The 13,795-nt window shown below is 40.8% G+C and overlaps 1 protein-coding gene across 1 annotated transcript in view; it reads left to right on the top strand.

The window, feature by feature from the left end:
* WWC2 (WW and C2 domain containing 2) overlaps positions 1-13,795 on the top strand; it is a 200,643-nt gene that overhangs the window by 86,212 nt on the left and 100,636 nt on the right. The window contains exons 3-5 of the mRNA XM_075860208.1: positions 1,563-1,766; positions 2,866-2,942; positions 10,699-10,778. Of these exons, the coding sequence (XP_075716323.1) occupies positions 1,563-1,766; positions 2,866-2,942; positions 10,699-10,778 (361 nt within the window). The remainder of the gene's footprint in view (positions 1-1,562; positions 1,767-2,865; positions 2,943-10,698; positions 10,779-13,795) is intronic.

Genomic DNA, 13,795 nt, shown 5'->3' with positions numbered 1-13,795 from the left:
CCAGGTCCTGCATCGTGTCGGACGAGCGAGGACACATCGGCACCAGAGGCTACATTTGATTCTGCATCAGCGTTTGCAGGTAAGTCGATGCAGTGTGTGAATCCACCTTAAAGGTAAGCGAAAGTGGAGCAAGGCCAGAAAAATCCAACCCGGGAGCCCTTGTTTCCATGTACTTTTCTGTTCTGAACATATACTTCCAGTCAGATGAGCAGTTTGCCCTCGCTATAAATTCAATTGCAGGAACTGGTAAAAGTAGCTATGAGGTGGACTATAGGTTAGTTGGAGTAGTGAGACTGGTTGCTCCCCATTACTCCCCACTATGTGTTCTAGTTTAGTTACTCATTTCAATTCACACCTGTCAAATCCAGTTAGTTTTTGCTACTCTGGGAAGAAGCGATTCCCCCATAAGAGTAAATGCATCTCTCTCCTAGTGCTCGACAATAATGGTGCAATGAGGCGTAAACTGGTAACATTGGCAAGTCTGAAACCCATCTCAATGTTCCAGCTATTATACTACATTTATTCAACAATAGTGTTACAAAGACATCAGTGCATTGGTCTCTGATTTACCTCGTAATCGGGGCCCGCTGTTATTTTCTTTGCTGATCACATTGAATTCTCTTATGCTTTTCTTCAAGTAATAAATTCTGGCTACTGATAAAAGTTGATAAAGTTAAGAAAGGCAGTTGCTGAAGGTTACAGAATTAATGAAACCTATAGCTGGTTTAATGTAATTTTATATTTTCTGGCAAATTTCCATTGTTGTAGCGCTCTTTAATGTTTATGTTGTATTTTTCGTTTAACACACATGATGTAGCGTGTGATTACCGTCTTTATTGTCAAAGGCTTAAAAAGTCGCTTCGGCATTCTAGTGTAAATCATTAGACCTCTGCATGGACCCCGTAATAGAGATGGATGTTTTGTGGAGCCCTGGGGTATTCTGTGTCTTGCTCTATAGGGAAACACATGGCTGCGATTGCTTGCTGAATACCAAAATTGGTACTATCTGGACAGATTAGCTGATTTTTCTTTTCTGCTCATGGAATAGGATGGAAATAGAAATGTCTTTTGTTTCATTACCTCATATAAGGTGTTTGAAGAACCAGCAAAATATGGCTAAAAGGGATTATTTTAATTGCCTACATTTTAGTAAAACTGTCTCCTAATGTATAAATAAATACCACACATGATATGTCTACTCTCTTTACACACCCTCTCGTTGCTTATAGGTTGGGTTGTTGTTTTTTTGGAACTTTATTACTTATATATACAATTTTTTTTATTATTTTTACTCCGGGAGATGCTTTCTCCTGTGCTCATTGTTGCCCATGCTGAATAATACATTTTGTATATTTGCATGGCCTGTGAAGCAAACTGGGGGAGAGGAAATGACCATAATTGTCAATTTTCATGCCCACATTGATATTTTGTTCATAAACCAAGTTGAGCACCCTTACAAGAGAGGACTAACTACCATAGAGCTGTGCCCAGTGGACTCATGTGGTTGGCAGAAGGGAGGAGAACTTGTGATGTGAATTAAAATGTCAATTGTTTTCCCCTAGAAACCACACAGATAGAAGATCCACGTAAGTTATGGAGGAACGAACAGGAGCGGATGCTGAAGGACTACCTAATGGTGGCACAAGATGCTCTAAGCACCCAGAAGGAGCTCTACCATGTGAAGGAACAACGGTTGGCACTTGCCCTGGATGAATATGTGAGGCTCAACGATGCCTATAAAGAAAAGTCTAGTTCACGTACTAGCCGTAAGTATGTGGACTATTGGCTGAATATTGTAAAATACCTAAATACTGTCTTATGTAACCAGACTCATGACCTACAGACCAATATGTTCATCTGGCTGCATGTAGCTAAATAGGTTTTACTCTCATCCAACCTATCAATATTTCACTTGAAACAATTATCATGTTAGAAATTTTTTCACTCGACTGGAAAGATCACCTCTGCATTACTTCACTTTGACTACCACAAGGAATATCAGGGTTGATATTCTACCGAGTTACACTGCCCTGATGGCTGCTACACCAGTACTAACCTAAAGTCCCAATTGTGTGGAAAAGAGAGATTGAAAGAGTAACTGTACTTTCATCAAAATTTTGTTATCTCGTAGAGACATATCAAAAGTTTAGATTGGTGGAGTTCCGAGTGATGAGACCCCCACCGTTGCCGAATAGACATTGCATGTGAGCTGTCTTCAGACTGACGAGGAGCGCTAATCACAGCCGAAGGTGCAAAGCGCTCAACTGAGTGCTTCTGCACATTCGTTTCGGCAACGGTGGGGGTCTCAGCGTCCGGACCCCTACCTATCCAAACTTTCGATATATCACTAGGACATATCAAAAGATTTAAGAAATTGAAGTTACCCTTTTAAAGCGGATCTGTCAGCTTAATATGCTGCCCTATGAAACGGCTGAATATTATATCTACAGGGCTGTACTTCTAGTAGCCAAAAATGGCCCCTGCCCCCCAAAAAAAAATTGTGCCGCTTAAGGCTAATAGAAGCAAAGAAATAATACAGCTGACTTGTAGTTGTGTTTGCTGTGTTCATGAGGGGAGCGCTTCCCCTGCCTCCCCCAGACTCTCTCTGCGTTGACTGACAGGATGCTGTGTATGAACATATAACGTATCACTTTCTAATCCAACGGATCTGATATTTCTGCCCATTTTATGCTGTTCACCTGAGAAATCTTTCTATTGTATGGCAAACTACATTGTGCTGTAAATACTTCTGTATCTGTAGAAGTAATAACATTAAACTTCTATTATGTTTTATTGTGTAAACCTTGAAACATGTTTATGGATCATTTTTATTTTACCGATCTTGTTGTCTTTTTTGTAATTTAGTATTTTCAGGTTCATCTTCAAGTACCAAGTATGACCCTGACATCCTTAAAGCAGAAATCTCCACCACGAAAGTCCGGGTAAAATGTCAAAAATTTATACATGTTTCTATGGCTACTTTGCTTGTTTTTAACATTTATTTTGCTTGCATTTACTTTAACCCCTTAGTGACCAGCCTATTTTAGACCTTCATAACCAAGCTATTTTTTAAGTGTTTCCATCGTTTCGTTCAAAGAGCTATAACTTCATTATTTTTGCATCAACATAGCTGTATAAGGTCTCGTTTTTTGCGGGACAAGTTGTAATTTTTAATGCCACCATTTTGTGGTGCATATAATTTATTGATTAACTTTTTTTATAAATTTTTTTTTCTCGGGGGAATAGAAAAAACCCCAGCAATTTCGCCACACTTTTTTGCATCCTAAATTTACGCTGTTTACTTTGGTATAAATAACGCACCGTTACGATTGCGGCGATACCAAATTTATTTAGTTTTCTTATGTTTTACTACTTTTACACAGTAAAAACACTTTTTTTTTGTCAAAATTATTTGTAAATGTGTCTCCATATTTTAGGAGCCATAACTTTTTTTATTTTTCCGCCGATGCAGCTGTATGAGTTAGAGTTTTTTTTTTTGTTTTTTTTACCGGGATGAGCTGTAGTTATTATTGGTACCATTTTGGAGTACATGCTACTTTTTGATCACTTATAATCAATTTTTTTTTAAGACCGGATGAACAAAAAACAGCATTTCTGTCTGGCATTGTTTTTAATTTGATTCTTTATGGCGTTCACTGTGCAGGTTAAATAATGTAATAGCTTTATAGGTGGGGTCGTTACGGAAGCGGCGATACCAAATATATGTAATTTTTTTACCTTTTTTTCCATAATAAAACATTTTGTAAGGGGAAAAAGTGGGTTTTTCATTTTTTTTACTTGGGATTTTCATTTATTTATTATAAAGTTTATGAAGCTTTTTTAAAAAATGTATTAGTCCCACTAGGGGACTTTAGTGTGCGATCATCTTATCGCTTTTATAATACACTGCAATACTTCTGTATTGCAGTGTATTACAGCCTGCCTCTGGCATGGCCTAACAGGCATCAACTAGAGGTAGACCTGGGGGCCTTTGTTAGGCTCCTGGCTGCCATAGAAATCACTGACACCCTGCGGGCGCCCCCTCCCTCTGAAACCACTCAGATGCGACGCTCGCTATTGAGGGCCGCATCTAAGGGGTTGAACGAGCGGTATCAGATGCTGATTTCGATCTCGCCCGCGCGAGCAGGTCTGCTCCCAGCCCTCTGCTACCTCCGGTAGCTGAGAGCAGGGAGATTTAACTGCTCCTGGTGGTGGTTATTTATTCTGATGCAGCGCCGTAAAAAGGCTACTGCATCGGAATAAAGCCCATTAGTGGCCGCCGTAAAAACACCTATGGGGGGGGGTCACTAACTGGTTATGCTCTGCTTGTATAACACAAATTATTAATACTAGTTTTATACTAGTTGGCCTTTGTGATATTTTATATAAAAATGTATAAAGTGTTGATCACACTTTGGGGGAAATATATCAACAGATTTATGCTAGTTTTCTGGCATAAAAAAAGTCTCAAATTTTAGCGCACACCACATTTGTGCAAGATATATTAATACTTAATCCACTCACAACCGGAGAATTAGGCTACATGCACACATTGCGTAATTTGGTGCAGAATTCCTCATGTAAAATCTGCACTTAAAGGGGTTTTCCCATTAGAGAAATTTATGACCTATCCACAGGATATGTCATAAGGCTGGATTCACACGAGCGTTGCGTTTTTGCGCGCGCAAACAACGCAGCGTTTTGCGCGCGCAAAAAACATTTGACAGCTGCGTGTGTCCATCCGTGTCTGATGCGCGGCTGCGTGATTTTCGCGCAGCCGCCATCATAGAGATGAGGCTAGTCGACGCCCGTCACTGTCCAAGGTGCTGAAAGAGCTAACTCTTTCAGCACCCTCGACAGTGAATGCCGAACACAATATCGAAAAACCTGTTGAAAAAAAGAAAAAGTTCGTACTTACCGAGAACTTCCCGGCCGTTGCCTTGGTGACGCGTCCTTGGTGATGCGCCTCTCGACATCGGGCCCCACCTCCCTGGATGACGCGCCAGTCCATGTGACCGCTGCAGCCTGTGCTTGGCCTGTGATTGGCTGGAGTTGTCACTTGGCCTGAATTGTCATCCCGGGAGGTCAGACTGGAGGAAGACGCCGGGAGTTATCGGTAAGTCAGAACTTCGTTTTTTTTTTACAGGTTCATGTTTAATGGGATCGGAAGTCACGGTCCATGGTGCTGAAACAGTTTAACTCTTTCTGCACCATGGACAGTGACTATCTCCTGACGTCGCGTACTGATAATTTTTTTGCCGGGTTCGGCCAAAACTAGTTCGGCCGAACCCGGTGAAGTTCGGTTCGCTTGTCCGGCTTCGCTAATCGCAAAGACACTCCGTTTGGTTGTTCGGAAACAGAAAAGCACGTGGTGCTTTTCTGTTTACATTCATCCTTTTGACAGCTGTTGCGCAAACACGCAGTTCGCACGGAAGTGCTTCCGTGCGACATGCGTGGTTTTCACGCACCCATTGACTTCAATGGGTGCGTGATGCGTTGAAAACGCTGAATCAACGGACATGTCGTGGCTTTTTGGCAACGGAGCAACGCTGCGCAAAAACCACGCACATGCCTGCACGGCCCCATAGACTAATATAGGACCGGGCAACGCGCGTGAAAATCACGCGCGTGAAAATCACGTATTTTACGTTCGTCTGAATAAAGCCTAAATGTTAGATAGATGCGGGTCCTACCTCTGGGACACTCACCTATTTCTAGAACGGGGCCCCCTCAACTCCGTTCTACTGCTTTGTGTTGTGGCTGAAGCGTGTGTTTCCCGAACTGAATGGTAGTTACAGAAATAGCGTAGCTCGCATGCTATGCTGCTTCCGTAACTGCCATTCACTACTATGGGAGTTACGGAAACAGATTAGATCATCGAGCTACGCTGTTTCTGTAATTCATGGTCGGAAATCACACGCTTCAGCCACAACACAGAGCAGTTGGGTTTCGGGGGCCCCGTTCTAGAGTGAAGTGCGGGTCCCAGAGGTGGGTATGCCATAAATGTCTCTGATGGGGACACCCCTTTAATGGTGCACTTTTTGAGGCGTTTTTAGGTGTGTTTTTTACATTTTTATGCGGAAACTGGTGCAGATTATATGCTGCAGGTCTTGTTAAGTTTTTTTTTTATAAACTTGTCCGATATAATTTTGATACGGAAACGCAAAATAAATTGACATGCTGCAGATCTTAAATTACGCACCGCAGTTAATTTACGTGTACGTGTGAAACATTTTTGCAATATGTATATGAGATTACTTGAAATCTCATTTACTTTGCTGGTACTGTATTAAGCTACGGATTTTTCGCAGGAAAATTTGTGCCTTAAGATTTCCATCCATCCAAATACCAAAGGGTCCTGGATGTTCACATCTATGCTCTATTTTGGTTCGGAAAGGAACCTGCAGATTAGTGTCTGCTGCACTAATATTCCTGAAATTAACTTGTGACCCCCTTGTTCCCTGCATTCTAGTGTTGCAGAAAACATGACAAATAAAGCAGTGACCCTCCACATAGCAGCATAGATCTCAGCTCCCTGGATTCCTGTCAGTGTGGCTTAGAGGAGGTGAAATTGTGCCTAATTGCATTTAGACGTGAATTTACAGATATTAAGTGGATTTAGGTTTTAACAATTTAGGAAAGTACTCAATAAAACCCATTTAAAGGGAATGTGTCGCTAGAATTTATTTTATTTTTTTTAGTTAAAGAGGCTCTGTCACCACATTATAAGTGCCCTATCTCCTACATAAGGAGATCGGCGCTATAATGTAGATGACAGCAGTGCTTTTTATTTTATTTTTTTAAATATCTTTATTCACCACGTTACTAGCGATTTTAGCTTTATGTTAATGAGTTTCTCAATGGAAAACTGGGCGTGTTTTACTATTGACCAAGTGGGCGTTGTACAGAGGAGTGTATGACGCTGACCAATCAGCGTCATACACTTCTCTCCATTCATTTAGTCAGCGCATAGGGATCCTTTCAGATCGCTATGTGCTGTCTTATACGAACACATTAACGATACTGAAGTGTTTAGACAGTGAATAGACATTCCACAGGATGTCTATTTACAATCTCTGCACTTCGTTACTGTTTCTGTGGTAGTTACAGCAGAGCAAGCGAGATTACACTGTAAATGACAGGTTATAACGAGATTACGCTTGCTCTGCTGTAACTACCACAGAAACATTAACGAAGTGTCGGGATTGTGAATAGACATCCCGTGGAATGTCTATTCACTGTCTAAACACTTCAGTATCGTTAATGTGTTAGTATAAGACAGCACATAGCGATCTAAAAGGATCCCTATGCGCTGACTGAATGAATGGAGAGAAGCTCATGACGCTGATTGGTCAGCGTCATACACTCCTCTGTACAACGCCCACTTGGTCAATAGTAAAACACACCCAGTTGTCCATTGAGAAACTCATTAGCATAAAGCTAAAATCGCTAATAACGTGGTGAAAATAGATCGGGTTTTTTTAAATAAAAAGAACTGCTGTCATCTACATTATAGCGCCCATCTCATTATGTAGGAGATAGGTCACTTATAATGTGGTGACAGAGTCTCTTTAAACAATTATTATTTAAGTGATTACACATTGTTAATTTTTTTTTTTTTTTCACAAGTCAGGAAATATTATAAATTAGATTCTAATTTATAACATTTCCATGTGCTGGTCACTAGAGGGAGCAGTTCCCAAAATTGCAGCATGGTCAATGTGGTAAAGCAACCTCATTGCTTTATGCTGCAAATTCGGGGTAGACACACTCGCTCTAGTGTCCTCACACAATCCCCCCTCCCCTATTCTGGCTGGTGCCAGGAGGAGGAGGGGTTGAATCTTCAAACCTTGTACACTGTGTGCCGCCATTTTCTGAGCGAATGTACAGTGTAGGAGGATTAGATACAGTGCTAATCAGACAGTATAACACGAACATACACGAAAATAATACACACATCACATACACAAACATAACTTACCTGCTCCTGCCGCCGCTGCCAACTCCGCTCCTATTCCTTGCGTCTTCGCTTCCTTGAACATATGGCCGGAAGCCGTCATCTGACTGTCCGGCAGCAGCTTCCGGTCCAGATGAAAATGGTGTAGGATTTCGCTCTGCTAACAAGCTTCGTTTTTGTCTGTGTGGGAGCGTCGCATGCTCCGTTCCCACACAGACGGCGTACGCTGCAGTGAATGGAACGGCTCCCGTTCACATTCTCTATGGGGATGTATGTGCCGTATTCCATCTCTGTATGTGTCGTTAATCGACACATACAGAGATGAAAAAAAAAATGGCAGCCCCCATAGAGAAGTAAAAGTTTGAACAAAGTAGAAACTTGTAAAACAAAATAAAAGTAAGAAAAAAAAATAAGTAGAACACAAGAACACAAATAAATAAAATTTATTTTAATATCATACTAAAAGCAATATTATAAAAAATTCATGATACCTTCCCTTTAAGCCCTTAAGGACACGGCCAATTTTGGTCTTGAGGACAGAACAATTATTTGATTTTTTTTTTTCTCTTTGCATCCCGGAGCTCATAACCTTTTTTATTTTTTGTTTGACGTAGCTGTATGAGACTGTATGTTTTTTGGGGGAAGAGTTGTACTTTATGTAGGCGTCATTTTTTAGGACGTTTACATTATAGTTTAATTTATCTAAATTTTTATGTAGGCAAAAATGCAGAAAAAAAAGCAGTTCCGCTGCAGTTTTATTTTTTGTATTTATTTTTTTTACAGCATACACTAATTAGAAATGGCGCTATACATTTGTTGTACAGATTGTTATGGTCATAGCGATTCCAAATATGTGTATATTACTTTATGTTTTGGGAGTTATATTTTGTAAAGTTCATTAATTGTAAAAAATGTGCATTTGTGTGTGTTTTTTTATTTTTTATTTAACATGACTTTTTTTTTTTTAATCCCATAGGGAGATTTTTCATTTTGATTTTTAATTTGTTAACTTTAAAGGGAACCTTTTAGCAGCATTTTAGCTATTGAACTCTACTCACCCCTCGCTGGCCGCTGCTGACAAAAATTCATTGTCGTTATCCGCTCTCCTAAACGCCTCCTCCGACCGTAAATAATAGCCTGCAAACATTTTGCGCCTTTTATGGTAATAATCCGGCAGTTTCGTTCGTTCCTCTTCTTATGCCTGCCCACCGCCGAAAACTGGCCCACCCAATGCCAAAATCTCATCTGAGGTAGCGCAATGCACCCGTCATGTATGGTTCGTCACCCTTCCCTGCTTCGTCCTGGCCTCAAATCTAGTTACTGCACATGCACCGCTATGTTGTCCCGTAATGCGCACGCACCAGTACATTAACTTACTGATAGGTATGACCGAACAACTGCTTGTGTACTAAGTTTGCCCTAACAACAGGAAATATGGTCCGACATCATTGGGGTCCTTCAATAGACCCTGAGCTGTCTGACCATACAAGTTATGTCCATCGATCGCGTGACAGGGATTCTCTGCAATCAAAGGGTTGTTTCCCCTTCTCATTTTCCCTTTGAATGGCGCAAGCCACTTTGATCATGGCATTCAAGGGGTTAACGGCGGAGAGAAGAGATTTCCCTTATCTCTGTCATTGGAGTGGGGCTGTGGCTGTGTATTACAGCCGTGGCCCCTCTCCTGATCGTGCGGGCACACTTATTGTGATCAGCATGACGTCTATGCTCGTCATGATGCAGCAATGTCCAGCCACTCATGACGAGCATAGACGTCATGCGTCCTCAGCCGGTTAACGCATCCCTCTAATTCCATTCTCCTTCCTGATCTGACATCATTCATGGAGAATCACAGGGTGCAAGCTGGGCGACACAATGACCAAGGTGACCATATGAATCCGGGAGAATTTTGTAAACGGGTCCTAATGTAATCCGCTTCATACGCTAAAATCCATGCACATTTTTTGTCTGCTGTATGTGAATGGGGTTTTGTAAAACCCCATTCTCTTGCATTGTACTATAATGTTTTTCAGATTTTGGAATTCACACCGAAAATCTGTCACGGATCAGCAGTGTCTAAAGTTACCCTAACATTGGAGGTCCTAAACACTATGTTATGTTGTCATGCAGCTTATCCTGACCTCAATGGATACCACACCACGTTTTGCTCCCAATTTATTGAGCAGGATCTGGGCATATGAAAAACTGCGGGCCATCTCTGAAAGTGTACAGAGTCCGACAAGTGTTAAATGATGGGAACAGCCCTGTCTGACCCACTACTGCACCTAAAGTGTAACTACATTTTTAAAAAAACAAAAAACTTTTGATAAGTCAGAGAGACATATCAGAAGTTTTGTTCGGTGGGTGTCCGGGTTCTAGAGACTCCCATCGTTGCTGAAACTAAGGTGCCGAAGCACTCAACTGAGCACTCTGCACCTTCGCCTGTGATCAGCGCTCCTTGTCAGGCTGAAGACTGACTCACATAAAACGTCTATGAACCAGTCTTCAGCCTAACGAGGAGAGCCGATCACAGCCGAAGGTGCAGAACGCTTCGTTGAGCACTGCTGCACCTTCATTCCCACGTCCGGGGGTGTCTCTGCACCCGGACCCCCACTGACCACATTTCTGATATTTCTCTATGACATAAAAAAGTTTTTTTTAAACTACCGATACTCTTTTAGTGCACAAATGAACCTCGGTGAACAACGTAAACACCAAAGCTTATATTAATGTTTCTTTACTAGGTAAAAAAACTGAAGAGGGAGCTGTCACAAATGAAGCAGGAACTACTGTACAAGGAGCAGGGGTTCCAGACGTTGCAGCGGTGAGTTTAAGTATAAAACAAAGTTTTGTTAACACCTCCTCGTTCAGTGTCTTGGCACAAGTCAGTGCTCCTACTTCTCCCTACACTTGGCATAACCTTTTTATTTAAGGACATGTAGAAAAACAAGCATGTTTTCCATCAGAAGTCATGAGATTCTCTTACTCTTTTCTTCCTTGAAGAGATAATCATCTTCTTGTGACATGACACTTTTTATGTAATAACAAATTGTAGCATTGTGGACCGAAAGTGGGTTAGTGGGTTAGAAAGCGATATAAACAGAACATAAAACAAAGATTAGTTGTAGCGCTAAAGTGTAATCCTCCACATATCTCCTGACATTATGACATTCACAGTCATTTGTAGAAACACAGAAGAAAAGATGGTGAAGGTTATTTTCTACCGCTAATGATTTGCTTCTTTCATTTAGTTTGAAGTAAAGCCTTTGAAGTCAAAATGTTACAGGAATTTATTCTGTTTTTGTTTTCTTGGAATCCAAGCAGATAAACGTCTTTAGACGCTTTAGAAGACCAACAAGTCACCCTCATTAAGCATATTACAACATGTTTTTTTATTAATAATTCTGAATTTCCTAATAATAAATAATGAAGGTACATTGTATCAACCTTTGGGTGATCGTTTCAATATATATGTATTAATGTAGAGGTATCTTGCCTGAAAGATGCAGATTGGGTTCTCCGTTCCACCATCTATAATTCATATGTGGCTAACAAAAACTGTGCAATATATAACTTCTAGTAGCCAAAATTTTAAGTATTGGCACCCGTTATAGAGGCAATGGAACTGCATCTTTTAGTCACACCACCTGCATAAAAGAGTTATTGACCGCAACATCATGGACTCCTAGCTTAGCATGTACACATGAGATCTCATGCACTCACATAGGTTTATACTATCGGTGATAACCTGCAATATCACATGGCGATTTACCACAATTGGGCAATGTGATAAAAGGTTATCTTCATACAATCCAGTGTTTTTGTGTTTTTTTTGTGGTTTTTTTTTTATATAGAACACTTATGCCTAGTCAAATTATAATACTGACATTCGTTACGTTTCTGTTCCATGCAGGTCCTTCCCCCATTATTAGGACACAGACATGCTTCTCTGTGTCCTAATAGTTCAGAACGACACGTCTGTCAATAGATGGAAACTCTTTCCTGCACTTATAATAGATATCAGTGTAGTACTTGGAGGATATGTTAGTGCCCTTTGTTGGGCTCTCGCATTTTCTCTCAGACATGGAAAATGAAGGAGAGACAAGCAGAGGTGCACAGCTAGCACTACTGTGGGGGCAATGTGAAGCTGCCACTATTGTGGGGACACAATGTGGCAGGCACTATTGTGGGGAGACTGACCAGCACCAATGTGGGGGCACTCTGTGGCCGGCACTGACACGTGGGCCCCGGCGGGCCGGCACTGACACGTGCCATGGGACTCATTCTAGCATCAGTTTGCCTCCGGCTTTTCTTCAACATGCTGGAGGTAAACTGAAGCAGACGCCGGACATATGTGAACGGCCTCTAACAAGATGTTTAGGATAAATCACTCTGCGTGTAATAGAACAGTCCAATGGACTACTTCATATCTATTAATATTGTGTTTAATCCTTCTACAATAATGTCACGCTTCCCTCTCTGAGCAGGCCTGCTGATGAATATCTTCTGTTTGGAATCTTTAAAAGGATTTAATGTTTTCTGTGCAGAGGTCAGGGGAAGCCAGCAGGACTGTTTCTATGGCCTAGATTTTGGGTATTTGATTTAGGCTCATTATAACTTTACAGCTTGTAACAAGCTAAATATATCACCATTTTATGTCTATGTTCTTCATGTCCTGCCGTTGGTGCTAGCCTAAGGAAACGCTTCCTTTCGAGATGGGTCACAAAGCATCGTTTGAGGTTTTCATGAAATGACATTCACTGAAAATGACACTCATATTATTTTCTCTGCTTTGTCTTGTATAATTTATTGTATAACATCTTCTTAGCGTGCAGCATGGAAGATGCAACGGGAATGAGACAATATGCTTATGGTTGTTTTTTAGAAATTCATGCTAGACCAGAGATGGCTTATTTTTCTTCCGTTCTGTTCATTCTGTATCTTAAGTAATCACACCTCATGCCCCTGTGCCAGATTAAAGGTTAGCCAAGCAGTCTGTTATTATATTAATACAACAACGCTGTATTGTTTTAAATCAGCTTGCTTGCAAGCAATTTTGATAGGAATCCAAAGCATGTTTGAGAAACTGACAGCAACATACCACAAGGAAACAAAGGGCAGTTGTTAAAGAAACCCAGGCAGACACTCAGAGACATGCCTTGTACAGACAGAGGAACATGTAGGGCTACACCCCTGGACATGTTCGATACTAAACAGAAATAGTTTACACATTTTCAGATAAGGTTTTTTAGATCAAATGAAACAATTGCTACAATTCCAGCTTCGATAAAGAGGTTTTCCCACGATGGTAAGCGTTCACTAGGATATGCCATCATTTAGTGACTGACTGCCGGTGCCACCACTGATCCTCCGATTGAAGGGGCAACAGCGCTAGTTGAAGGAGTTGTCCGGCTTCAGCTAATTGATGTTATTTTTTTGTGTAAATAAAACGTATACAGTTTTCCAGTATACGTTCTGTATTAATTTCTCGCGGTTTTCAAGATTTCTGTCTGTTATTCAGTAGGAAGATTCGTTGTTTACCTCCAGTGGATAAAATTCTGTCCATGGTCATGTGATACACAGGTGCACGGCTCGTTACATTATTTGTATCAGAGCCGTGTCTTCTAACGATCCCAGCACCTGTGTGTCCATCATAGCAGTAAACCATGAATAAACTGAATAACAGCAAGCAGAGATCTTGAACACCGTAAGAAATTAATACAGAAAGTATATTGGAAAATTGTATAACATTTAATTATAAAAAAAAACAAAAAAAAACACATTAATTTGCTGAAATCGGACCAAAAACGCTGTGGATTTATCAAGAAACTATAACGGCCC

This window comes from Rhinoderma darwinii, chromosome 1 (assembly GCF_050947455.1).
Source record: "Rhinoderma darwinii isolate aRhiDar2 chromosome 1, aRhiDar2.hap1, whole genome shotgun sequence".
NCBI classification, from domain to species: domain Eukaryota; kingdom Metazoa; phylum Chordata; class Amphibia; order Anura; family Rhinodermatidae; genus Rhinoderma; species Rhinoderma darwinii.
This window is presented reverse-complemented; position numbering and strand designations above follow the sequence as displayed.